The following is a 27,898-nucleotide window of genomic DNA, read 5'->3' as shown; positions in this document are numbered from 1 at the left end:
AACTTGTGAAAACTGGTACAGAAAAACAGAGGAAATGTAACAGACAGACACACACAGAGCGCTTCGCTGAATGACAAAAGCTGAAGCCGGCTTGAAACGCACGTGCTTTATACTTCACGGTCGATGATGTCACCGCGCGGTGACGTCACTCCCGTCATTCTGATTGGTTGGTAGACTACGTTCTGAGAGAGGCTCGCCAATGGTGTTCCCCATAGCGTTGATGACGCAGCGGGAGTTCCCGGAAGGGAACTCACTTTACCCTTAAAAAAAATAAGTTTATTCAAGTGTGCAGTCAGTATATTTTAAAACTAAAATAGGAAAGTACATCTCAGAAATGTGCTTTATATAGTTCTCAGAAATATACTTAAAATCACATTTTAGTGTTCCTGACTTATACTTTAGAATAAGTCTAAATATATTTGAGTTCTACTTGTGCTCTGAGAATCTGTGTTTTCATTGCTATACACTAGGGGTGCTATTACACATCTTCTGAACAAAATTTCCAAAACAAAAGAAGAAACCGAAATGACAGATGCTTATAATAATAATAATAATTAATTAATTAATTAATTAATTGGTAGACTACGTTCAGAGAGAGGCTCGCCAATGGCGTTCCCCATAGCGTTGATGATGCAGCGTCGCGTTCCCTCAGGGAACCAGGGTTACATAAGTAACCTGAGACGTTTTTCGGGTTTATCAAAGGGACTAAAGGTTTATGATCTGTGAGTAATGTGAAGGATCATAAACTCCTCCCTCTTACAGCTCCTACCAGGAAGAGACTGACGTGTTCTTTCTACTTTCTGTCACACTGACTCTCTTCTCTACTGACAAAGGACTTTTGTTCAGTTTGTTTCTGAATAGATGGTAGATCTCTGTGAGTCTCATGGAGATTTATATCTCAAACTGTCGTTCAGAAAGTGAAAGTAAAGTTTAGATCGCTGGAGCTTAAAGAATGAAAATGGCTTCACTATCTGAAGATGATTTTTCTTGTCCTGTATGTCAGGAAATCTTCAAGAATCCTGTTCTTTTATCATGTAGTCACAGTGTCTGTAAAGAGTGTCTTCAACAGTTCTGGAGAACCAAGAAAACTCAGGAGTGTCCCGTCTGCAGGAGAAGATCCTCTAAATCTGAACCTCCAATTAATCTTGTGTTAAAAAACTTGTGTGAGTCGTTCCTGAAGGAGAGAAATGAGAGACGTTCATCAGGATCTGAGGAGATCTGCAGTTTACACAGTGAGAAACTCAAACTCTTCTGTCTGGAGGACAAACAGCCGGTGTGTTTAGTTTGCAGAGATTCAAAACAACACGACAATCATAAATTCAGACCCATCAGTGAAGTGGTTTCATCATATAAGGTGAGAGAAATTAGATTTTTGCCAACTTCATGTTGTTTTAAAGTCCTGTTTAAGTGTTGATTTGATTGAATTCTGGCATACAGAACAGCATAGACTGAATGACACGAGCAAGTGTTCCATCAGTCCAAAATAAGTCGATCCATAATAAATAACAAAAGTCGGTGGTCGGTAAAAGCCTCCTTTAGCAATCCTATGTGTTTTTGTAAAAAAAAAAAAATCCATATTTAAAATGTAAAATCACTTTAATCTAGTTTGCTGCTTTGGGAAGGGGCTCAGCAGGGCGGAACGCAGTTTACGCTGTTAGCCAAACATAACGCAGTGGGACTGCTGACCAATCACAACACATTTGGTTTTTCGGAAGGTGGAACCCGGAACTAATTGAGCCGCTTGTGAAAGCCTGGGGAGAAAGCTATTGTAATAATGTGAATTATGTGAAAAATATTGCGTTTTTCGAACCACTAAGCATGAGAGCGTGTTCTAGTGCACCCCCAAAACAAAATAAAGACTTTGTAAAGGAGCATAATAGGACCTCTTTAAGTGTTGATTTGATTGATCAGAGCTGGTTGTGTTTAGTCCAGCTGAACTCCATTATCAATAAAGTTTCATAGATTTGGGGAATTAATAACTACAGGGGAAAGTAGATTTTCACACAGACGAAATTAGAGTGGGGCAAATACTTTTGCACTGCATTATATGATCATATCACTGTATCGTCTTCTCTTTCACTGTAATCTGGTGTTTTATGTATTTTTGTTTAATTCTAGGAGGAGCTCAATACAGCACTGAAATCATTACAGAAGAAACTTAAGTGCAATAAAATATTAAAAGGAGAGTTTGATAAAACAGCTGAACACATGAAGGTGAGGAAACAGAATGGAGAGTGATTTGGATTCCAGCTGTAGGATCACTATATACAGTTGTGATCTGATATATTTAATATAATGGATTAGTTGATCTCAGATGTGAATGATGCGATCGTGTCGATGTGTGTCGATGGAGACGATTGAAGTGAATGTGGTTTGATTTCAGTCTCAAGCTGAGCACACAGAGCGTCAGATTAAACAGCAGTTTGAGAAGCTTCATCAGTTTCTCAGAGATGAAGAAGAAGCTACAATCACTGCACTGAGGGAGGAAGAGGAGCAGAAGAAGCAGATGATGAAGGAGAAGCTGGAGGAGATGAACAGACACATCTCAGCTCTTTCACACACAATCAAAGACATGGAGGAGATGATGAAAGCCAGTGATGTCTGCTTTCTAAAGGTCTGATTTCAGATGATTGATTGATTGATTGATGATTGATTGAGTTGTTGATGATCAATGGTGTGTTTGTTCTGCAGGAGTTTCCAGTCTCAATGGAAAGGTGAGTGATCTGCTGGTGTCTCTGGTCTCTCTGCTTCTGATCCAAAGCCACTGCAGTTCTGACTCCTGAATGTTCTTCCAGAGTCCAGATCTCACAGCCGGATCCACAGACGCCTTCTGGAGCTTTGATTGATGTGCCACGTTACTTGGGCAACCTGCCGTTCAGAGTCTGGAAGAAGATGCAGGACATCGTCCAGAACAGTGAGTCTGAAGAGTTCTCCTAAAAAAGAGTTTTCTCTTAAAACCTATTCCCAAAGCTGCTGAGACAAACTTTTACTCAGGAATAGAGAGAAGTCTTTAGTTGAGAGTAAGGGGCGGGGTTGAGCTCATTAATATGGATGATGTCAGCATGCTCATTAGCTATGCACACTGTGATTGGCTGATAGGGATTTCTCTGTCAGAGATTTATTCATATAAATATTGTAGAGTATGATACTATTTTGCCAAATTCAAATAAAGGTTTTACAATAAAAATGTGTGTTTAAAAATAAAGCTACGTGTCACTAATTAAACAACTAAATGTTCAGCTAATTGTCAGCCTCTTAAATGTGTGCTTCTCGTAAACAATTCGTGGATATATGAATATCCTTTTACTAATAGTAGAATGATCATTTCTGAATGCATGCAAACATAAAAGACAACCAAACTTTATACAAGGACCCTTGCACACTGAGTCAGAATTGTTTTTTTGTAGGCATTTTTTTGTATTCATCATTCGAAAAATTTGTCACGCATCAAATTATTGCACACCAGTCACATCTGAAGAAAGAAAGAAAAAAAAATCAATAAAAAGTCAAATAAAAACAATACAAAATGGAATCTTCAAGCAGTGAGGATGATTTTCTTCTTAAAAAGAGAAAAAAGAAAGGAAATAATGGGTCCATCCAGTTATAATATAAGGAGAGGAAGGAGAGAGTAGTTTTTGTGTGCACCTCCTCAAAGGATCTCTGAGATTATCCCAGCAATTTAAAGTTTACTTAAGAACGTCAGTAAACTTTGATGTTTTGCCAGAATTACTGGAGCCACAGATTATAAAGAAGACCACTAGTTTCTGTGAACTCAAGTGTACAAGGACCGTTACATGATGGCTCTAAACTGTCCAAACACCTCTCAGAATGCTTGCTATGGATGCAAAAAATGCAGAAAATCAAACCCGATCCGATTGTTTTTATGACGTCCTGGAGGCAGTATGTAAACGTGATTGACGTGAAACGTGAGGTAGTATTTGTTGTTTTACCCGGAAAAAAAAAAATGGGACAATGACCTTTCAAAAGGACAAATGTGGAGATAACTCCCAAAAGAATATAAAAATATGCATGCCTATGTGTGCAAATAAATGCAGTGTGTTTATAAAACTTTTACATTCTGAGGCAGATTATCGGCAATAGCCAATTTAGGATAGTTTGGGATTTGGTCTCAGTGATTTAGGAGTCCTCTTCACTACTGATGTTTCACAGATTTAGGAGCTTAAATGCTTTGTGAAATACTCTTAGAGCAAAAATGTAGGAGTCCTATATAAATTTAGGACTGACACGACCCTTTTAGCTCTAAGATGTTTTGTGAATACGGCCCTGAGCTCTTATACACACACACTGGAAATCATGATGATGAATATGAGGCCATATTGACAGATTTCAGCATTATGAACCAGATTATCTACTGCACCAAAACCAGCAGCTCACTTTTACAAATAATCAATCCCACAATTCAGTCTGATTCACTCTCATATCTCATATTTTATATCATCATTATTATTATTACAGTATTATTTCATTGCATTATTGTAGAATAATATCTACTGTTTATTTATTTTAGACAGAATTTAATAAATACCTTTGTGATTCATAAAAGAGAAACACTGAGGAAAACGATAAAGATATGAACATTATTTACTGCATATCTCTACAAGAAAACATGAAATCACTGTGTAAAGATCTGTTTATTAAAATGATCTTCTGACTATAATTGAATCTAAATGAGAGTAAATGAAAGTGTTTTGAGTTTGTGTCTGTCAGTGTTTGTGATTGAACTTTCAGTATTGATAAATCAGACAGAGAATGACTGACAGTGATGAGAGGAAAATGTCTGATGTGTTTGATCAACAGGACGAGTGCCATAATTCATAATCATCTGTGTTGGGTTCAGTCTTGATCATTATATGAACATCAGAATAACAGCAGCATCTGTTGATTGTGTCTCATCAGCTCCTGTCATTCTGGATCCAAACACGGCTAATCGATATCTCCTTCTGTCTGATGATCTGACCAGTGTGACACTCAGCGAAGATCAACCTGTTCCTGATAATCCAGAGAGATTTGACCATTATCTCTGTGTTCTGGGTTCAGAGGGTTTTAACTCAGGAACACACTGCTGGGATGTGGAGGTTAAAGAGAGTTCAGTCTGGAGTATTGGAGTAACTACAGCATCAAACCAGAGGAAGGGATGGGATTTCTTCAAGACTGGTGTCTGGTGTGTGTGGTACGGAGGGTCTCCAGGTTCTGGTTTTGGTGTTAAACAGCGTCTTGATCGTGTGAGAGTGAATCTGGACTATGACAGAGGAACGGTGTCATTCTCTGATCCTGTAACTAACACACATCTACACACATTCACAACCTCCTTCACTCACACACTCTTACCATTCTTCTGGAATAATCATCCACTTACCTCTCTGAGGATCTTAGCGATCAATAGTCAGTAATCTGTAGGTCTGGATCTTCCTGCTTTCATCTTTCATCATGTTTCAATATTTAATCCAGATCACATCAGTAAGAGACTGTTGATCTGAACATCAGACCAGAAAACAACTACATTTATTCATCTTTACAAATGAACAATTATTCAAACACGTGATGAAGGGCTCAAATAAATCATCTTCATCATATCTGACCAATGAGAAACAGTCAGATCATATTTTCTCTAGTGTTATTCCACTATTGATTCAACACATTCTCAGTGTTTGTTGTCAATGAAGAATTGTTGATTTCAGTTCTAGAGATCAATGATCATTTGTTTCTTGAAGTAAATGGATGTAAAAGGTTCTCGCTGATCCACAATGTTTAATCAAATATGAATATTTAGTCTAGAAATACCTGATTCAGCTGTTTATGAATCTGATTCTCAGATCAAATGATGACTATGAATCTATGAAAACAAATATTAATAATCGCTTGTAGAAACTAACAGTGTCATTTTTTCTCATTGTTCTTCCAACAAATTATTAAGCCACATTTATTTCTTTAGAGTTTCATATAATACAGATTGATGTAAATGAATAAATGACTTTTTTTTTATCAGTGTTTCCTGTCACAGTTATTTCTTGTTGTGATTTTCAACCTGTAATTATCCTCAGATTGATCTCAAAGCAAAAAGAGGTGCTAAAGTCAGATTTTGAAATGAAATGATAATCATCTTAATTGAAGTGATGAAGGACTCTGAAAGTCTGACACTAACAGCGTTTAATACTGGAGTGTAGAGCTGCTTTGACACAATCTGCATTGTCAAATATAAGCGCTATATAAATAATGACTTGAAGTTAACACTGCTTTAAATGTTTGAACATGATTAAGAGTTGAAAACATTCAACATTTAGAAGCAAAGAGCAATCAAATGAAAGAGCATCATTCAGAAAAGTCTATTTTTATTTGTGTATCTTCACAATAACAGTGAAGCAGCACACTTTTGTAAAATAAAGAATGAAGCTTTATTCAATTTCTTTTTTTTTCCCCAAAACATGAAAAAAATGTCTTTTAAGGACTGAATTCAACATGGTGCGATGTGGCAATAACAGAGAAATAATTAAATTGAATGGACATTTTCCAGAGCTCAATCTCGTAGAGTATGAATGTAAGTTTGACCGACGACGTTATAACAAGCCCAACAACTAAACAGATATGAGCGACAGGTTTAATTCATCTTTCTATCAAATACAGTGTAGGAACATCTAGAAGCAATATGAATGCTCCTGAGATACATTTCCAGTGTCCCAGAAAAGGGTATGAATACTTATGCAACTGATCTTTTCAGTTTTTTTATTTCTAATAAAGTTGCAAAGTTGTTACAAACCTGTTTTGTGCTTGTCATGGTAGTGTATTAGATGTAGATTGATGTGGAGAAAAAAAGTGATTTAATAGTTCAACATAATGCTGCAACAAAACTAAACGCACCAAATAAAGGGGTGTGAATACTTTTGCAAGGCACTGTATAATATCAATAAATGAACATGTTTGCATTAAACACACTGTTGCCAGAATCATAAAGTCACCAGGAGTCCAGCTGCAGTTCAAGTTTAGTCAGATTTTCTTTACTTCTGGTACTTATGATGAAAGCACTCATCCAGGGCTGGACTTAACCTGAACAAACTCCAGGAACACAATAACTATGTGCTCTTTTACACCTAACCCTTATTTTACTCACTCGCTCTCATAATCTCATCATTCAGAATTCATTATCATTCACAACCAGTAATTATTCAACCTGATGCTGTTCTAGAGCAGTGGAGGAGCCAGGATGTTTTCATTTTATATTCATTTCAATATGAAACTGTGTTTGACTATGAAATACTGGAGAGTTTTAGTCACTAAAACACAACTGAGTGAAAACTGTACTGTACCTGTTTGCTGATGTTTGACCATGTCCATAGGTTTATTAATAAAGCTTCGCATTTGGATCCAACTCTTCCTTGCTCCATAACAATAAACATGAGAAATGGAGATGTGATAAAAGTTATCAGTCTGTCAGCCATCATGTAACATGGTCATCATATTTTTAACCACAGTAACCACAAATCAACCATGATGTTGTTACACTAACTATAGTTTAACCACTGTATCTGCAGTAAAACTGTGTTATACAAATGGTAGCCTGATCAATACACCCCAAAAAGGCAGGGTTACTATACTTTTACTATAATAAAACCATGGTCTATTTAATGAACAACACTCATAAATGAAGATGAACATGTTCTTACACAGCAGTGAGTGAACTTTGAAAGTATTAATGAAGTTTAATAAAAAGGAGAGGAGTTGTGAGAAAGCTCTTATTAGACTCCTGCGCCTCCTTGTGGATGATCGAGCACATGACCCAAGAAAACATTCACATAAACCTAAATAAATGGCAATTATCAATCCTTATATTAAAATAGAGAACATGCTTAAGTGTCACAGCTCTATGAGAAAGCCTTTCAGACTCAGACTGGAGCTGTTTTAGATGAACTTGGTTCACAAATCAAGCTCTTGAGTCAAAGTCAACATACTGCAACAAACTATTACTGAAACAGCCTAAAACTATTCAGCACTTGGATTTCAATATGTATAATAAAGACATGTTGTTGATGCACATAAGCAAATGCTTTATTTTATTAGCTTGTTTGGCAAACATTAAACTGATAACTCAGCATGAAAAACAAAGGTTTTATGTGAGTTAGAAGTGTAGAAGCAGCATGTGCATTAGAGGAAGAGTGATTTTAATCAAATAAAGCCATCTGTCAGATACTCACACACACAGCTGGAACATGTGAACATATGATCAGTGTTGGGGAAACTTACTCTTAAATGTAATGCATTACAATATTGCATTATCACTAAAAATATAACTGTAATCGTCTAAGTCTAGTGCTTTAAGCAGCTGAGTGATGTTTGTAAATAGCGGTCAAAAAACTGCACCTTCCCTCCAGAAACACCTGTTACCTGAGAAAAGGTTCCCACCTTTATTCTGCAAGGATTTAACCAAGAGTGACCCCTACTGGACACACATAGACATAACAATGGAAAGCAAAACCTAAAATAGCTCTTGCAGTAACTGATTACGTCTCTTAGTTACTTTTTATGAAATGTAACGCATTACTTTTGAGTTACTGTTTTAAATCTGGGCAGGGCTTGCTTGTTTGTTTTTAATATACAAAAGTTATTTTACAATTGTAAAACACTTTTACATCAAAAGTGAAATTGGAGGAAATGTAAATTCACATCTGTACAGTAGAGGGCTCAAATTAAACTAAATGCATGAAGAACAGAAGCAGGAGAAGAAAGTTCAATTTTCAAGTTCAAATGTCTTATGTTTGCTTAGTATGGATGAACTGGATCATCGAAGGTCCGAAGCAAGAACATTGGTTTATAAAATGGGATTAAACAAATAATTGATACTTGTCTTATTTACCGTATTTAAATATTGCAGGTTTGAATAATATTCAGAGTTTGACTGTTTTTATTTATTTTGAGGACTGCTGAATCTGTTTGTGCAACTTGTGAACCAAGTTCATCTAAAACAGCTCCAGTCTGAGTCTGAAAGGTGAGATACATGTCCTTCTCAAAAAATAAGCATATTGTGATAAAGTTCGTTATTTTCTGTAATTTAGTGATACACATTAGACTTTCGTATATTTTAGATTCATTACACACAACTGAAGTAGTTCAAGCCTTTTATTGTTTTAATATTGATGATTTTGGCATACAGCTCATGAAAACCCAAAATTCCTATCTCAAAAAATAAGCATATCATGAAAAGGTTCTCTAAACGAGCTATTAACCTAATCATCTGAATCAACTAATTAACTCTAAACACCTGCAAAAGATTCCTGAGGCTTTTAAAAACTCCCAGCCTGGTTCATTACTCAAAACCGCGATCATGGGTAAGACTGCCGACCAGAAGGCCATCATTGACACCCTCAAGCAAGAGGGTAAGACACAGAAAGAAATTTCTGAACGAATAGGCTGTTCCCAGAGTGCTGTATCAAGGCACCTCAGTGGGAAGTCTGTGGGAAGGAGAAAGTGTGGCAGAAAACGCTGCACAACGAGAAGAGGTGACCGGACCCTGAGGAAGATTGTGAAGAAGGACTGATTTCCAGACCAGCGGAAGCAGTGGACTGAGTCTGGAGTAGAAACATCCCCAGGTCAAACCACTGTTGAACCAGATACAGCGGCAGAAGCGCCTGACCTGGGCTACAGAGAAGCAGCACTGGACTGTTGCTCAAATTTTGCATGTCATTCGGAAATCAAGGTGCCAGAGTCTGGAGGAAGACTGGGGAGAGGGAAATGCCAAAATGCCTGAAGTCCAGTGTCAAGTACCCACAGTCAGTGATGGTCTGGGGTGCCATGTCAGCTGCTGGTGTTGGTCCACTGTGTTTTATCAAGGGCAGGGTCAATGCAGCTAGCTATCAGGAGATTTTGGAGCACTTCATGCTTCCATCTGCTGAAAAGCTTTATGGAGATGAAGATTTCATTTTTCAGCACGACCTGGCACCTGCACACAGTGCATTACCGCCTCATATCTCTCAAATGGACCATTGACACCCTAACTACAAAATTTCCTGATTACCCTACTAACCCACATTGAATCATCCTTGATTCTTATACCTGCTCAGAGTCTTCATTGAGCTTCATCTGGCACTGCATGTTCAGCTCCACCCTCTTGGCAGGATTTACATTAGAATAAAAAGAAGAGAAAAAGAAAAGTGTATACAACATTATATTTCCTACAGTACATTTTAACATGCAAACAACTGCGCTGATGATGGCCAATGATGGAGAAATAACTGCGGTTACAGTAGTATTTTTGTGGGTGTTTATACATGTTGGTGTCCAAGGAAATGAATCTGCAGATAAAGAAGCAAAAGAAGTGGTTAAAAACAATGACATTAATTTAATTGTTCATTTAAGCAAGAATTAATTAAGCATATTATTGTGGAGAGACAACTGCGCTGATGATGGCCAGTGATGGAGAAATAACTGCGCTGATGATGGCCAATGATGGAGAAATAACTGCGCTGATGATGGCCAATGATGGAGAAATAACTGCGCTGATGATGGTGAATGATTTACAGATCTTAAGAATCACTGACAAGCAGCTGAACGTGTGTGGTAAGTAAGCACTCCCTCTGCATTGTAACTTTACATGCGATCAAAGCAATGAGACTAAAATGTCGGCGATTCAAAACGGCAGATTCAAGAAACCGCATATTAAAAGCGGCTAGAGCTCCTAATTAAATATATATTTTTATCAGTGTGCCAGCTATAGAGTTGAGCTGCTCTGTGAAACAGCCAATCAGAGCAGAGCTCATTAATATTCATGAAGCTTCCAAATAAGGCAATAACAGAGCATTTCATTCTAGGGACAAATCCTAGGGTTCTAAATGGACCTGTAAAACAGTTTCTGAAATTTTTTTGCCCTTTCCTATGCCATATACCTTCTATGTAGATATCAGAGAGCAATTTAAAATATTCTCTCAATGCATTCTACGGCACCTTTAAAACCCGAACGCACGGATGCAATGTACTGATACATGTCTGATGGTCTCCCAGTTGTTTAAATTAATCTAAGATGTAACCGATTGTGTTTACGTGAATACTCATCAACACGGGTAATTCGTAAATCATTTTTTGTGTATTTCTCCTTTCATGAGACGCAAAACTTACTCATGTGCTGTGTGAGAGGCGCTTAGAAAACCGGACAGAATTAAGTCCTCTTTTGCATCGTCAAATTTATCCATATGTCTGCTCTTCTCTTACTCCCAGATATTGAGATTTTTAATGTCTAATGAGAAGTGCAGCAGAGGTATGCCAACTTCTGTTTACGATCTCTGCAGTCAAGCTAGGCCTGTCACTCACTGTCAAACAGTTCCAAGTACTGTTAGGTCTTATGGCAGCTGCATCCAGCGTGATACCTCTTGGACTGCTGCACATGAGGCCACTACAGTGGTGGTTCAAAACCAAGAGGTTTTCCCCGAGGGGGAACCCATTCTGCAAGATCAAGGTCACGCGGTGATGCCTACGTGCCTTTGATATGTGGAAGAAACCTTGGTTCTCAAGCCGCCTCACGCTAGCGACAGATGCATCCCTCACCAGTTGGGGAGCGGTCATGAGTGGCCACTCGGCCCAAGGTCTGTGGAGCGGTCACCATCTCTCATGGCACATAAAACGCTTAGAGTTGCTGACTGTATTCCAGGCCCTAAAACACTTTCTCTCGGACCTGAGAGACCGTCACGTGTTGATTCGCACCAACAACATGCGAGCACTAGACACATATGTCCACAGAGCTGCCATGTGGCGTAATAAAGAGCAATTGTTGGTTTGTTACTGTCCCCCTAAGAGGGGGTACCCTGCTTCAAAACCTAAGATCAGTAGATGAATCGTGGATGCCATTTCTACTGCATACGAGTCCTCTGGCCTGCCATCACCCTTGGGAGTCCAGGCTCAATCTACTGGAGGCTTGGCTGCCTCTAAAGCTCTGGCAGCAGGTGTCCCTATACAGGACATCTGCAGTGTTGCGGGCTGGTCCTCACCTTTAACATTTGTCAGGTTCTACGAGCTAGACCTGAGAGCCGCTCCAGGCTCCTCTGTCCTTGAGTGACAGACATTTGTCCCTCGTGTCCTGGCAATTTCCCCAGGCGGAGTTCTTCCAGTGTCCTGGCAGGTTCACCAGGCACTCCTTTTACCCCTCTTGCTCTGGCAGTTTCCCAGACAGAGGTGTACTACACCCCCTTGTGTCCTGGCAGTTTCCCCAGGCCGAGGTGTATTTATCTCCCTCTTGTTCTGGCGGTTCCCCAGACAGAGGTGTAATACCACTCGCGTCCTAGCAATTTCCCTAGGCAGAGACCCCTTATCCCTCGTGTGCTGACAGTTTCCCCAGGCCGAGGTGTTTTTATCTCCCTCTTGTTCTGGCGGTTCCCCAGACAGAGGCGTAATATCACTCGCGTCCTGGCAATTTCCCTAGGCAGAGACTCTTTATCCCTCGCGTCCTGGCAATTTCCCCAGGCGGAGACTTTTCCTGTGTTCTGGCATGATTCACCAGACACAACTCTTTCCACCCTTGTCCTAGCAGATACTAGGCAGGGACTTGGACTTATGGGGGCGTGGGCATCTCGTTCCCCATAGCGTTGATGACGCAGCCGAGTTCCTGGAAGGGAACGTCTCTGGTTACGTATGTAACCCTGGTTCCCTGAGGGAACAAGACGCTGCGTCATGGACCATAATTCCTGCATTCCTGCCACGCATCGCTACATTCCTGGAAGCTGACGCCGACTTGAAACGCACGTGCTTTATACTTCCTGGTCGCTTACGTCACCACGCCGGTGATGTCACTCACGTCATTTGATTGGTTGGTATCAGTGTTGTTTTTGACAACCATCTTAGATTTAGTCTTAGTCTTAGTCTTTTGGACTAAAATGGTTATTAGTTTTAGTCAAATTTTAATCACTTTTATATGTGATACTTTTAGTCCAATTTTAGTCGACGAAAATTCAAGAAGGTTTTAGTCTAGTTTTAGTCGATGAAAAGTCAAAAAGGTTTTAGTCTAGTTTTAGTCAAAAAAAGGGGAAAAAGTAGTCTTTTAAGAAATTAATGTAGGTCAGTAAGTATTTTGCTGTTGGGTAGTGTCACTTATAAGTTCTGAAAATAGCAGATCTATAGTTCAACACAATGTGAGCTTCCGGATAGACTATTTTTACCAATAATTACAATAATGAAGGAATGTTTTAAAACATAAAAGACAAACAAGGATGGAATGCTAAAACGGCTTGCCATAGTAGTATGGCAAAGAGTATTTAATGCTAAAACGGCTTGCCATAGCGGCAGATATTTTTCGGTTTTAATTGGCATCAGTGTTGCCAGACGTACGATAATTATCGTATTTGTACCATAATTTTGACCTCTTTACGATGTACGATCAATAATACCACAATGTACGATAATTTCAGAATTTTGTGACACCATGGTGGTCGTTGTAATTATAGAGCTTCTATTCTCAAATTCATCCCCGTTCATGGACGAAATGGGCTAAAGAAGCGAGTCCTTCGAATTCAATTAGCCACAATCAACATCGGCACGCTTACTGGTCGCAGTCGCGAGTTGGCCGATGTCCTTAAGACACGACGAGTCGACATCGCTTGCATCCAGGAAACAAGATGGAAGGGACCGAAGGCCAGAGAAATTGGCCAGGGATATAAGATAATTTACCACGGCCTGAAGACAACTCAAAATGGAGTTGCAGTGGTCATTAGCCAGCAACTAAGGGACAGTGTGGTTGAGGTCTTTAACATCTCGGACCGCCACATGTCAGTTAAGATCATCTCTGACAGGACCGCCATGCGCGTCGTCTCCTGCTATGCACCCCAAACTGGCTATACTGAGGACGAGAAGAATGAATTCTGGGAAGTCCTAGACGCCCACCTCCGGACGGTGGAACCAGAGGAGCATCTTCTGATCGGTGGGGACCTAAATGGACATGTGGGTGCGAGTAGACATGGATACGAGCGGTGCCACGGAGGCCAAGGATGCGGCGCCCTCAACGACGGTGGTCGTCGTATCCTCGACTGTGCTGAGGCACATGATCTAACCATCGCCAACACCTTCTTTAAAAAGAGGCCCACACAACTCGCTACCTACATCAGCGGTGGACGGTCGACCCAGATCGATTATTGGATGCTGCGACATCAAGACTTGAAACTTGCATTGAACGTCAAGGTGATCCCGTCCGACAATATTGGACCCCAACACCGGCCACTTATTCTTGACATTCGGATCCACCTGCAGCGGCACCGCGGACGGAAGACGGGCTCTGAGCGAGTCAAATGGTGGAAGTGGACAGAGCACAAGAACCAGCTGGCAGAGGCCCTTGGCGCCATCAAAGTCGATTCCAACCAACCGGCGGAGGTCCTCTGGAGCAAGATTAGTGCCCAAGTCCGCGAAGCTGCCACTGACATCCTAGGAAGAACGAAGCCAGGAAGGAGATTTATCGACAAAGCCGTTTGGTGGTGGAAGGAAGAAGTCAAAGTGGCGATCAAGGCCAAGAAGATGGCCTACAAGACTTGGTTCAAGACGCGCCTGGATACAGACCTCCATCATTACAAGACGCTGAAGTCAGCAGCGAAGCGGGCGGTGGCCATCGCCAGGGCAAAGTACCTCGACGAATTATACAGCCAACTGGACACGCCGGAGGGAGCAAATAAGATCTATCGCCTAGCCAACTCTCGCCACCAGTCGACGCAACCGACCGGCCACATGGTGTACATCAAAGACGCCAATAACCAGCTCCTTCGAGATCCAACAGCCATCCTCCTACGCTGGCGTGACTACTTTTCAAAAATCACAAATGAAGAATTTCCGCACCCGCCGATACCAAGCCCTGAGCCCGTCATGGGACCGGTCCCGTCGATCACCTTAGCCGAAGTGCTCACGGCTGTCAAGAAAATGAAAAATGGCAAAACGACGGGGCTGGACGACATCCCGGCTGAAGTCTGGAAGCTGATGGGATGGCGAGGCGCCGAGATACTCGCAGCACTCTTTAATCGAATAGTCGACGATAATAAGGTCCCCTTAGACTGGACGGCTAGTGTTACCGTGCCAATCTGGAAAGGCAAAGGCGATGTTAGTAAGTGTACCAATTATCGACCCATTCGACTCCTGTGTCATACAATGAAGATCTTCGAACGCATCTTGGACAGCCGACTCCGTTGTATTACTAACATCACTCCCAACCAGTGTGGATTTGTGAGAGGGTGTGGAACAACAGACGCTATCCATGCTGTTCGCCTACTCATGGAGAAGCATAGGGAGAAGAACAAGAAAGTGCACATGGCATTCCTTGACTTGGAGAAAGCTTTCGACCGAGTGCCCCATGACCTTATCTGGAGCGCCCTCCGCTCGCATCGTGTCCCAGAAGCCTATGTGAGATGGGTTCAACTCCTGTATGGGAGGGTCACCAGCGCTGTCCGCTGTCCTGTGGGAACCTCCCCAACTTTCGCAATCAACGTGGGAGTACACCAGGGTTCGGCCCTATCGCCGTTCTTGTTCATTTTGTGCATGGACGTAATTACAGGAGACATCCAGACACCCCATCCGTGGACACTCCTTTATGCCGACGATGTGTTCCTCGCCAGTGAAGAGCGCCCAGCTCTCGAGAACCAAGTACAACAATGGAAAGAGAGGCTAGACGAGAACGGGTTGAGGCTTAACCTTGTGAAAACAGAATATATGGAGGGCGGCCTGCAATCCGACGGCACCATTAGCGTCGATGGACCTGACCTCAGGAAAGTGGAGCAGTTCAAGTATCTCGGCTCCACCCTCTCGGCAGACGGTGACATCCTCCCAGACGTCCGAGCCCGGATCAATGCGGCCTGGCTTAAGTGGCGCCAAGTGACGGGTGTTCTCTGCGATCGACGAATGCCCAACCGCCTTAAGGCAAAAATCTACAAAACCGTCGTTCGACCAGTGGCACTATATGGCTCGGAGTGCTGGCCTGCATCCTCAAAACACCAGCAAGCCCTTCACGTCATGGAGATGCGCATGCTTAGATGGACGCTCGGCCTGACCCGACTGGACCATGTCAGGAACAAGGATGTCAGGATGGTCCTGGATGTGGGACCGATTACTGAGAAGATGAGAGATGTGCGCCTTCGATGGTATGGCCACGTTGTGCGCAGCAAGGAGGAGTCGGTGGCCAAAAGAGCAATGTGTCTCAGTCCTAGTGGGCGACGGCCGCGAGGGCGACCAAAGAAGCGATGGATGGACCGAATCAAGGAAGATATGAAAGCAGCTAATGTCGACCCCGAGGATGCTCTTGATCGGAACAAATGGAGAGAGGCTTGCCGCACAGCGAACCCTGCATTTACGCGGGACGAACGCTAGGAAAGAAGATTCTCAAAGATCTAGTTGTGTGGATCCTACGTCTACCTTCATGATTGTGAGGAGACGTGAACGTGGTGTTACGCATGTCTTTCATCCAATCTTACGTCTTCTCAACCAATCATCGTGGAGAATGACTCTCTCTCACGAGCACAAGTGTTCCTGTCCTTAGGTCAGTTGTTTCAAAACTGAGGTTGTTAGTTTAACAATAAAGTATAGAAAATGAGTGCTGAAAATGATAAATAGCTGTAACATCTAGATTAATAGCTGTATTTTGAATGTTTGACTCGGGTAAGATAATTAGTTTAGCATTAATATAAGGTATAGAAAATGAGTGCTGAAAAGGAGAATAGCTGTAACATCTAGATAAATAGCCTTTCTTTATTTTGAACGTTTGACTCAAATACGATGATTTTCTCCCAAATACGATAATTTTGAGCTTCTGGTACGATACTTGTACATTTCCAATCTGGCAACACTGATTGGCATGCACAATAAGCAGAAATGTCATACATTTTAAATGCCTGACGGACCACCCACTAACATTTTCGTCTATTCTCGTCTCGTATCATCTGTCTCTGTTTTAGTCATCAACGAGCCACTTTTATCTCGTCAACATCTCGTTATCGTCATGGAAAAAATTGGCGTCAACGAAATGATTTCGTCATCGTCATCGTTGACGAAAACAACACTGGTTGGTAGACTACGTTCAGAGAGAGGCTCGCCAATGGCGTTCCCCATAGCGTTGATGACGCAGCGTCTCGTTCCCTCAGGGAACCAGGGTTACGTAACCCAAGACGTTTTTCTGGTTTATCAAAGGGAGTAAAGGTTTATGATCTGTGAGTAATATGAAGGATCATAAACTCCTCCCTCTTACAGCTCTTACCAGGAAGAGACTGACGTGTTCTTTCTCCTTTCTTCTGTTACACTGACTCTCTTCTCTACTGAAAAAAAAAACCAATAAACAACCAGCCATCAGTGAAGAACCAGGAGAAACACTTTACAGAAGGATTTTTGTTCAGTTTGTTTCTGAATAGATGGTAGATCTCTGTGATTCTCATGGAGATTTATATCTCAAACTGTCGTTGAGAAAGTGACAGTAAAGTTTAGATCGCTGGAGCTCAAAGAGTCAAAATGGCTTCACTATCTGAAGATGATTTTTCTTGTCCTGTATGTCAGGAAATCTTCAAGAATCCTGTTGTTTTATCATGTAGTCACAGTGTCTGTAAAGAGTGTCTTCAACAGTTCTGGAGAACCAAGAAAACTCAGGAGTGTCCCGTCTGCAGGAGAAGATCCTCTAAACAACATCCTCCATGTAATCTTGTGTTAAAAAACTTGTGTGAGTCGTTCCTGAAGGAGAGAAATGAGAGGCGTTCATCAGGATCTGAAGAGATCTGCAGTTTACACAGTGAGAAACTCAAACTCTTCTGTCTGGAGGACAAACAGCCGGTGTGTGTAGTGTGTATTAATTCACAGAAACACGACAATCATAAATTCAGACCCATCAGTGAAGTGGTTTCATCATATAAGGTGAGAGAAATTAGTTTTAGTTAACTTCATGTTTTAAAGTCCTGTTTAAGAAGAAATCAGGATGATGGCAAATACTTTAGCACTGCATTATATGATCGTATCACTGTATCGTCTTCTCTTTCACTGTAATCTGGTGTTTTATGTGTTTTATTTTTGTTTAATTCTAGGAGGAGCTGAATACAGCACTGAAATCATTACAGGAGAAACTGAAACACAATGAAAACATGAAAGGAAAGTTTGATAAAACAGCTGAACACATGAAGGTGAGGAAACAGAACGGAGAGTGATTTGGATTCCAGCTGTAGGATCACTATATACAGTTGTGATCTGATATATTTAATATAATGGATTAGTTGATCTCAGATGTGAATGATGTGATCGTGTCGATGTGTGTCGATGGAGACGATTGAAGTGAATGTGGTTTGATTTCAGTCTCAAGCTGAGCACACAGAGCGTCAGATTAAACAGCAGTTTGAGAAGCTTCATCAGTTTCTCAGAGATGAAGAAGAAGCTACAATCACTGCACTGAGGGAGGAAGAGGAGCAGAAGAAGCAGATGATGAAGGAGAAGCTGGAGGAGATGAACAGACACATCTCAGCTCTTTCACACACAATCAAAGACATGGAGGAGATGATGAAAGCCAGTGATGTCTGCTTTCTAAAGGTCTGATTTCAGATGATTGATTGATTGATTGATGATTGATTGAGTTGTTGATGATCAATGGTGTGTTTGTTCTGCAGGAGTTTCCAGTCTCAATGGAAAGGTGAGTGATCTGCTGGTGTCTCTGGTCTCTCTGCTTCTGATCCAAAGCCACTGCAGTTCTGACTCCTGAATGTTCTTCCAGAGTCCAGATCTCACAGCCGGATCCACAGACGCCTTCTGGAGCTTTGATTGATGTGCCACGTTACTTGGGCAACCTGCCGTTCAGAGTCTGGAAGAAGATGCAGGACATCGTCCAGAACAGTGAGTCTGAAGAGTTCTCCTAAAAAAGAGTTTTCTCTTAAAATCTATTCCCAAAGCTGCTGAGACAAACTTTTACTCAGGAATAGAGAGAAGTCTTAAGTTGAGAGTAAGGGGCGGGGTTGAGCTCATTAATATGGATGATGTCAGCATGCTCATTAGCTATGCACACTGTGATTGGCTGATAGGGATTTCTCTGTCAGAGATTTATTCATATAAATATTGTAGAGTATGATACTATTTTTTAAGGTTTTACAATAAAAATGTGTGTTTAAAAATAAAGCTACGTGTCACTAATTAAACGACTAAATGTTCAGCTAATTGTCAGCCTCTTAAATGTGTGCTTCTCGTAAACAATTCGTGGATATATGAATATCCTTTTACTAATAGTAGAATGATCATTTCTGAATGCATGCAAACATAAAAGACAACCAAACTTTATACAAGGACCCTTGCAAACTGAGTCAGAATTTTTTTTGTAGGCATTTTTTTGTATTTATCATTCGAAAAAATTTCCACGCATCAAATTATTGCACACTAGTCACGTAGTAATTCTTCCGTTACAAAAAGAAATAAAAAAAAATAAAATAAAAAATGTAGCGCAAAACGATACAAAATGGAATCTTGAAGCAGTGAGGATGATTTTCTTCTTAAAAAGAGAAAAAAGAAAGGACATTGGTTCCATCCAGTTATAAGATAAGGAGAGGAAGGAGAGAGTAGTTTTTGTGTGCACCTCCTCAAAGGATCTCTGAGATTATCCCAGCAATTTAAACTTTACTTAAGAACGTCAGTAAACTTTGATGCTTTGCCAGAATTACTGGAGCCACAGATTATAAAGAAGACCACTAGTTTCTGTGAACTCAAGTGTACAAGGACCGTTACATGATGGCTCTAAACTGTCCAAACACCTCTCAGAATGCTTGCTACTCTTAGAGCAAAAATGTGGGAGTCCTATATAAATTTAGGACTGACACACCCTTTTAGCTCTAAGATGTTTTGTGAATACGGGCCCTGAGCTCTTATACACACACACTGGAAATCATGATGATGAAGATGAGGCCATATTGACAGATTTCAGCATTATGAACCAGATCATCTACTGCACCAAAACCAGCAGCTCACTTTTACAAATAATCAATCCCACAATTCAGTCTGATTCACTCTCATATGTAGTCTAAAGTCACAAAAACATTATTTCCCATTTGATTATTGCTATTTATATGCTACTTTAATTAGGTTTTATTGGTATATATTTTTATTTATTTAATTTTGTAAGTGTTTTTGTCATTTGAAATAATAATAATAATAATAATAATAATAATAATAATAATAATAATCTATTTAGCTTCATTTTTTTAATTATAAATCATTTTATTTCAGTTTTAGGGTAGTTGCCAAAACAACGTTTCTGAACATTTAAATTTAAATACATTTTCATCTAATATTTATAATTAATTGTAAGCTTTATTTTAATTACTGAATAATTAAATAAATAACTAAATAGTTTTAATTGTAGTTTTTGTTAATCTCAGCAAGCTTATTACTATTATCATTATTATTATTATTACAGTATTATTTCATTGCATTATTGTAGAATAATATCTACTGTTTATTTATTTTAGACAGAATTCAGTAAATACCTTTGTGATTCATAAAAGAGAAACACTGAGGAAAACGATAAAGATATGAACATTATTTACTGCATATCTCTACATGAAAACATGAAATCACTGTGTAAAGATCTGTTTATTAAAATGATTTTCTGACTATAATTGAATCTAAATGAGAGTAAATGAAAGTGTTTTGAGTTTGTGTCTGTCAGTGTTTGTGATTGAACTTTCAGTATTGATAAATCAGACAGAGAATGACTGACAGTGATGAGAGGAAAATGTCTGATGTGTTTGATCAACAGGACGAGTGTCATAATTCATAATCATCTGTGTTGGGTTCAGTCTTGATCATTATATGAACATCAGAATAACAGCAGCATCTGTTGATTGTGTCTCATCAGCTCCTGTCATTCTGGATCCAAACACGGCTTATCCACGTCTCCTTCTGTCTGATGATCTGACCAGTGTGAGATGGAGCGGAGATCAACCTGTTCCTGATAATCCTGAGAGATTTGACCATTATTCCTGTGTTCTGGGTTCAGAGGGTTTTAACTCAGGAACACACTGCTGGGATGTGGAGGTTAAACAGAGTTACTGCTGGAGTATTGGAGTAACTACAGCATCAAACCAGAGGAAGGGACGTGATTTCTTCAACACTGGTGTCTGGTGTGTGTCGTATGGAGTGTCTCTAGGTTCTGGTTTTCGTGTTAAACAGCATCTTGATCGTGTGAGAGTGAATCTGGACTATGACAGAGGAACGGTGTCATTCTCTGATCCTGTAACTAACACACATCTACACACATTCACAACCTCCTTCACTCACACACTCTTACCATTCTTCTGTACTTATGATGATCATTACTCTCTGAGGATCTTATCGATCAATAGTCAGTAATCTGTAGGTCTGGATCTTCCTGCTTTCATCTTTCATCATGTTTCAATATTTAATCCAGATCACATCAGTAAGAGACTGTTGATCTGAACATCAGACCAGAAAACAACTACATTTATTCATCTTTACAAATGAACAATTATTCAAACACGTGATGAAGGGCTCAAATAAATCATCTTCATCATATCTGACCAATGAGAAACAGTCAGATCATATTTTCTCTAGTGTTATTCCACTATTGATTCAACACATTCTCAGTGTTTGTTGTCAATGAAGAATTGTTGATTTCAGTTCTAGAGATTAATGATCATTTGTTTCTTGAAGTAAATGGATGTAAAAGGTTCTCGCTGATCCACAATGTTGAATCAAATATGAATATTTAGTCTAGAAATACCTGATTCAGCTGTTTATGAATCTGATTCTCAGATCAAATGATGACTATGAATCTATGAAAACAAATATCAATAATCGCTTGTAGAAACTAACAGTGTCATTTTTTCTCGTTGTTCTTCCAACAAATTATTTAAGCCACATTTATTTCTTTAGAGTTTCATATAATACAGATTGATGTAATTGAATTTTTTTTTTTTATCAGTGTTTCCTGTCACAGTTATTTCTTGTTGTGATTTTCAACCTGTAATTATCCTCAGATTGATCTCAAAGCAAAAAGAGGTGCTAAAGTCAGATTTTGAAATGAAATGATAATCATCTTAATTGAAGTGATGAAGGACTCTGAAAGTCTGACACTAACAGCGTTTAATACTGGAGTGTAGAGCTGCTTTGACACAATCTGCATTGTCAAATATAAGCGCTATATAAATAATGACTTGACGTTAACACTGCTTTAAATGTTTGAACATGATTAAGAGTTGAAAACATTCAACATTTAGAAGCAAAGAGCAATCAAATGAAAGAGCATCATTCAGAAAAGTCTATTTTTATTTGTGTATCTTCACAATAACAGTGAAGCAGCACACTTTTGTAAAATAAAGAATGAAGCTTTATTCAATTTCTTTTTTTTCCAGTAATTATTCAACCTGATGCTGTTCTAGAGCAGTGGAGGAGCCAGGATGTTTTCATTTAATATTCATTTCAATATGAAACTGTGTTTGACTATGAAATACTGGAGAGTTTTAGTCACTAAAACACAACTGAGTGAAAACTGTACTGTACCTGTTTGCTGATGTTTGACCATGTCTATAGGTTTATTAATAAAGCTTCGCATTTGGATCCAACTCTTCCTTGCTCCACAACAATAAACAGGAGAAATGGAGATGTGATAAAAGTTATCAGTCTGTCAGCCATCATGTAACATGGTCACCATATTTTTAACCACAGTAACCACAAATCAACCATGATGTTGTTACACTAACTATAGTTTAACCACTGTATCTGCAGTAAAACTGTGTTATACAAATGGTAGCCTGATCAATACACCCCAAAAAGGCAGGGTTACTACACTTTTACTATAATAAAACCATGGTCTATTTAATGAACAACACTCATAAATGAAGATGAACATGTTCTTACACAGCAGTGAGTGAACTTTGAAAGCATTTATGAAGTTTAATAAAAAGGAGAGGAGTTGTGAGAAAGCTCTTATTAGACTCCTGCGCCTCCTTGTGGATGATCGAGCACATGACCCAAGAAAACATTTACATAAACCTAAATAAATGGCCATCATCAATCCTTATATTAAAATAGAGAACATGCTTAAGTGTCACAGCTCTATGAGAAAGCCTTTCAGACTCAGACTGGAGCTGTTTTAGATGAACTTGGTTCACAAATCAAGCTCTTGAGTCAAAGTCAACATACTGCAACAAACTATTACTGAAACAGCCTAAAACTATTCAGCGCATGGATTTCAATATGTATAATAAAGACATGTTGTTGATGCACATAAGCAAATGCTTTATTTTATTAGCTTGTTTGGCAAACATTAAACTGATAACTCAGCATGAAAAACAAAGGTTTTATGTGAGTTAGAAGTGTAGAAGCAGCATGTGCATTAGAGGAAGAGTGATTTTAATCAAATAAAGCCATCTGTCAGATACTCACACACACAGCTGGAACATGTGAACATATGATCAGTGTTGGGGAAACTTACTCTTAAATGTAATGCATTACAATATTGCATTATCACTAAAAATATAACTGTAATCGTCTAAGTCTAGTGCTTTAAGCAGCTGAGTGATGTTTGTAAATAGCGGTCAAAAAACTGCACCTTCCCTCCAGAAACACCTGTTACCTGAGAAAAGGTTCCCACCTTTATTCTGCAAGGATTTAACCAAGAGTGACCCCTACTGGACACACATAGACATAACAATGGAAAGCAAAACCTAAAATAGCTCTTGCAGTAACTGATTACGTCTCTTAGTTACTTTTTATGAAATGTAACGCATTACTTTTGAGTTACTGTTTTAAATCTGGGCAGGGCTTGCTTGTTTGTTTTTAATATACAAAAGTTATTTTACAATTGTAAAACACTTTTACATCAAAAGTGAAATTGGAGGAAATGTAAATTCACATCTGTACAGTAGAGGGCTCAAATTAAACTAAATGCATGAAGAACAGAAGCAGGAGAAGAAAGTTCAATTTTCAAGTTCAAATGTCTTATGTTTGCTTAGTATGGATGAACTGGATCATCGAAGGTCCGAAGCAAGAACATTGGTTTATAAAATGGGATTAAACAAATAATTGATACTTTTCTTATTTACCGTATTTAAATATTGCAGGTTTGAATAATATTCAGAGTTTGACTGTTTTTATTTATTTTGAGGACTGCTGAATCTGTTTGTGTGCAGGTGAGATACATGTCCTTCTCAAAAAATAAGCATATTGTGATAAAGTTCGTTATTTTCTGTAATTTAGTGATACACATTAGACTTTCGTATATTTTAGATTCATTACACACAACTGAAGTAGTTCAAGCCTTTTATTGTTTTAATATTGATGATTTTGGCATACAGCTCATGAAAACCCAAAATTCCTATCTCAAAAAATAAGCATATCATGAAAAGGTTCTCTAAACGAGCTATTAACCTAATCATCTGAATCAACTAATTAACTCTAAACACCTGCAAAAGATTCCTGAGGCTTTTAAAAACTCCCAGCCTGGTTCATTACTCAAAACCGCGATCATGGGTAAGACTGCCGACCAGAAGGCCATCATTGACACCCTCAAGCAAGAGGGTAAGACACAGAAAGAAATTTCTGAACGAATAGGCTGTTCCCAGAGTGCTGTATCAAGGCACCTCAGTGGGAAGTCTGTGGGAAGGAGAAAGTGTGGCAGAAAACGCTGCACAACGAGAAGAGGTGACCGGACCCTGAGGAAGATTGTGAAGAAGGACTGATTTCCAGACCAGCGGAAGCAGTGGACTGAGTCTGGAGTAGAAACATCCCCAGGTCAAACCACTGTTGAACCAGATACAGCGGCAGAAGCGCCTGACCTGGGCTACAGAGAAGCAGCACTGGACTGTTGCTCAAATTTTGCATGTCATTCGGAAATCAAGGTGCCAGAGTCTGGAGGAAGACTGGGGAGAGGGAAATGCCAAAATGCCTGAAGTCCAGTGTCAAGTACCCACAGTCAGTGATGGTCTGGGGTGCCATGTCAGCTGCTGGTGTTGGTCCACTGTGTTTTATCAAGGGCAGGGTCAATGCAGCTAGCTATCAGGAGATTTTGGAGCACTTCATGCTTCCATCTGCTGAAAAGCTTTATGGAGATGAAGATTTCATTTTTCAGCACGACCTGGCACCTGCACACAGTGCATTACCGCCTCATATCTCTCAAATGGACCATTGACACCCTAACTACAAAATTTCCTGATTACCCTACTAACCCACATTGAATCATCCTTGATTCTTATACCTGCTGAGAGTCTTCATTGAGCTTCATCTGGCACTGCATGTTCAGCTCCACCCTCTTGGCAGGATTTACATTAGAATAAAAAGAAGAGAAAAAGAAAAGTGTATACAACATTATATTTCCTACAGTACATTTTAACATGCAAACAACTGCGCTGATGATGGCCAATGATGGAGAAATAACTGCGGTTACAGTAGTATTTTTGTGGGTGTTTATACATGTTGGTGTCCAAGGAAATGAATCTGCAGATAAAGAAGCAAAAGAAGTGGTTAAAAACAATGACATTAATTTAATTGTTCATTTAAGCAAGAATTAATTAAGCATATTATTGTGGAGAGACAACTGCGCTGATGATGGCCAATGATGGAGAAATAACTGCGCTGATGATGGCCAATGATGGAGAAATAACTGCGCTGATGATGGCCAATGATGGAGAAATAACTGCGCTGATGATGGTGAATGATTTACAGATCTTAAGAATCACTGACAAGCAGCTGAACGTGTGTGGTAAGTAAGCACTCCCTCTGCATTGTAACTTTACATGCGATCAAAGCAATGAGACTAAAATGTCGGCGATTCAAAACGGCAGATTCAACAAACCGCATATTAAAAGCGGCTAGAGCTCCTAATTAAATATATATTTTTATCAGTGTGCCAGCTATAGAGTTGAGCTGCTCTGTGAAACAGCCAATCAGAGCAGAGCTCATTAATATTCATGAAGCTTCCAAATAAGGCAATAACAGAGCATTTCATTCTAGGGACAAATCCTAGGGTTCTAAATGGACCTGTAAAACAGTTTCTGAAATTTTTTTGCCCTTTCCTATGCCATATACCTTCTATGTAGATATCAGAGAGCAATTTAAAATATTCTCTCAATGCATTCTACGGCACCTTTAAAACCCGAACACACGGATGCAATGTACTGATACATGTCTGATGGTCTCCCAGTTGTTTAAATTAATCTAAGATGTAACCGATTGTGTTTACGTGAATACTCATCAACACGGGTAATTCGTAAATCATTTTTTGTGTATTTCTCCTTTCATGAGACGCAAAACTTACTCATGTGCTGTGTGAGAGGCGCTTAGAAAACCGGACAGAATTAAGTCCTCTTTTGCATCGTCAAATTTATCCATATGTCTGCTCTTCTCTTACTCCCAGATATTGAGATTTTTAATGTCTAATGAGAAGTGCAGCAGAGGTATGCCAACTTCTGTTTACGATCTCTGCAGTCAAGCTAGGCCTGTCACTCACTGTCAAACAGTTCCAAGTACTGTTAGGTCTTATGGCAGCTGCATCCAGCGTGATACCTCTTGGACTGCTGCACATGAGGCCACTACAGTGGTGGTTCAAAACCAAGAGGTTTTCCCCGAGGGGGAACCCATTCTGCAAGATCAAGGTCACGCGGTGATGCCTACGTGCCTTTGATATGTGGAAGAAACCTTGGTTCTCAAGCCGCCTCACGCTAGCGACAGATGCATCCCTCACCAGTTGGGGAGCGGTCATGAGTGGCCACTCGGCCCAAGGTCTGTGGAGCGGTCACCATCTCTCATGGCACATAAAACGCTTAGAGTTGCTGACTGTATTCCAGGCCCTAAAACACTTTCTCTCGGACCTGAGAGACCGTCACGTGTTGATTCGCACCAACAACATGCGAGCACTAGACACATATGTCCACAGAGCTGCCATGTGGCGTAATAAAGAGCAATTGTTGGTTTGTTACTGTCCCGCTAAGAGGGGGTACCCTGCTTCAAAACCTAAGATCAGTAGATGAATCGTGGATGCCATTTCTACTGCATACGAGTCCTCTGGCCTGCCATCACCCTTGGGAGTCCAGGCTCAATCTACTGGAGGCTTGGCTGCCTCTAAAGCTCTGGCAGCAGGTGTCCCTATACAGGACATCTGCAGTGTTGCGGGCTGGTCCTCACCTTTAACATTTGTCAGGTTCTACGAGCTAGACCTGAGAGCCGCTCCAGGCTCCTCTGTCCTTGAGTGACAGACATTTGTCCCTCGTGTCCTGGCAATTTCCCCAGGCGGAGTTCTTCCAGTGTCCTGGCAGGTTCACCAGGCACTCCTTTTACCCCTCTTGCTCTGGCAGTTTCCCAGACAGAGGTGTACTACACCCCCTTGTGTCCTGGCAGTTTCCCCAGGCCGAGGTGTATTTATCTCCCTCTTGTTCTGGCGGTTCCCCAGACAGAGGTGTAATACCACTCGCGTCCTAGCAATTTCCCTAGGCAGAGACCCCTTATCCCTCGTGTGCTGACAGTTTCCCCAGGCCGAGGTGTTTTTATCTCCCTCTTGTTCTGGCGGTTCCCCAGACAGAGGCGTAATATCACTCGCGTCCTGGCAATTTCCCTAGGCAGAGACTCTTTATCCCTCGCGTCCTGGCAATTTCCCCAGGCGGAGACTTTTCCTGTGTTCTGGCATGATTCACCAGACACAACTCTTTCCACCCTTGTCCTAGCAGATACTAGGCAGGGACTTGGACTTATGGGGGCGTGGGCATCTCGTTCCCCATAGCGTTGATGACGCAGCCGAGTTCCTGGAAGGGAACGTCTCTGGTTACGTATGTAACCCTGGTTCCCTGAGGGAACAAGACGCTGCGTCATGGACCATAATTCCTGCATTCCTGCCACGCATCGCTACATTCCTGGAAGCTGACGCCGACTTGAAACGCATGTGCTTTATACTTCCTGGTCGCTTACGTCACCACGC

At 40.4% G+C, this 27,898-nt stretch overlaps 2 protein-coding genes across 2 annotated transcripts; both read left to right on the top strand.

Moving 5' to 3' along the window:
• Positions 1–763: 763 nt before the first annotated feature.
• Positions 764–5,758, top strand: LOC141327177 (E3 ubiquitin-protein ligase TRIM35-like). The gene is made up of 6 exons (XM_073835329.1): positions 764–1,354; positions 2,119–2,214; positions 2,384–2,614; positions 2,692–2,714; positions 2,796–2,914; positions 4,918–5,758. The coding sequence occupies exons 1-6, from the start codon at positions 953–955 to the stop codon at positions 5,409–5,411; spliced, it is 1,365 nt and encodes a 454-aa protein (XP_073691430.1). The 5' UTR covers positions 764–952; the 3' UTR covers positions 5,412–5,758.
• An 11,504-nt stretch (positions 5,759–17,262) lies between these two features.
• LOC141328070 (E3 ubiquitin-protein ligase TRIM35-like) lies at positions 17,263–22,546 on the top strand. The gene is made up of 6 exons (XM_073835384.1): positions 17,263–17,856; positions 18,024–18,119; positions 18,289–18,519; positions 18,597–18,619; positions 18,701–18,819; positions 20,828–22,546. Exons 1-6 carry the CDS (start codon positions 17,461–17,463, stop codon positions 21,319–21,321), a joined length of 1,359 nt encoding a protein of 452 aa, XP_073691485.1. The 5' UTR covers positions 17,263–17,460; the 3' UTR covers positions 21,322–22,546.
• Positions 22,547–27,898: the final 5,352 nt, after the last annotated feature.

The sequence above is a fragment of the Garra rufa genome, chromosome 1, assembly GCF_049309525.1.
Source record: "Garra rufa chromosome 1, GarRuf1.0, whole genome shotgun sequence".
In the NCBI taxonomy this organism is placed as follows: domain Eukaryota; kingdom Metazoa; phylum Chordata; class Actinopteri; order Cypriniformes; family Cyprinidae; genus Garra; species Garra rufa.
The sequence above is the reverse complement of the archived record's forward strand: the minus strand, read 5'-3'. Positions and strand labels throughout refer to the sequence as shown.

Coding starts and splice junctions, on each gene's coding strand:
- LOC141328070 (XM_073835384.1), top strand. CDS start 17,461: ATGGCTTCACTATCTGAAGATGATTTTTCTTGTCCTGTATGTCAGGAA. Junction 18,620..18,700: donor TTTCCAGTCTCAATGGAAAG/GTGAGTGATCTG, acceptor ATGTTCTTCCAG/AGTCCAGATCTCACAGCCGG. Junction 18,820..20,827: donor GCAGGACATCGTCCAGAACA/GTGAGTCTGAAG, acceptor GTGTCTCATCAG/CTCCTGTCATTCTGGATCCA.
- LOC141327177 (XM_073835329.1), top strand. CDS start 953: ATGAAAATGGCTTCACTATCTGAAGATGATTTTTCTTGTCCTGTATGT. Junction 2,215..2,383: donor AAACAGCTGAACACATGAAG/GTGAGGAAACAG, acceptor GTTTGATTTCAG/TCTCAAGCTGAGCACACAGA. Junction 2,915..4,917: donor GCAGGACATCGTCCAGAACA/GTGAGTCTGAAG, acceptor GTGTCTCATCAG/CTCCTGTCATTCTGGATCCA.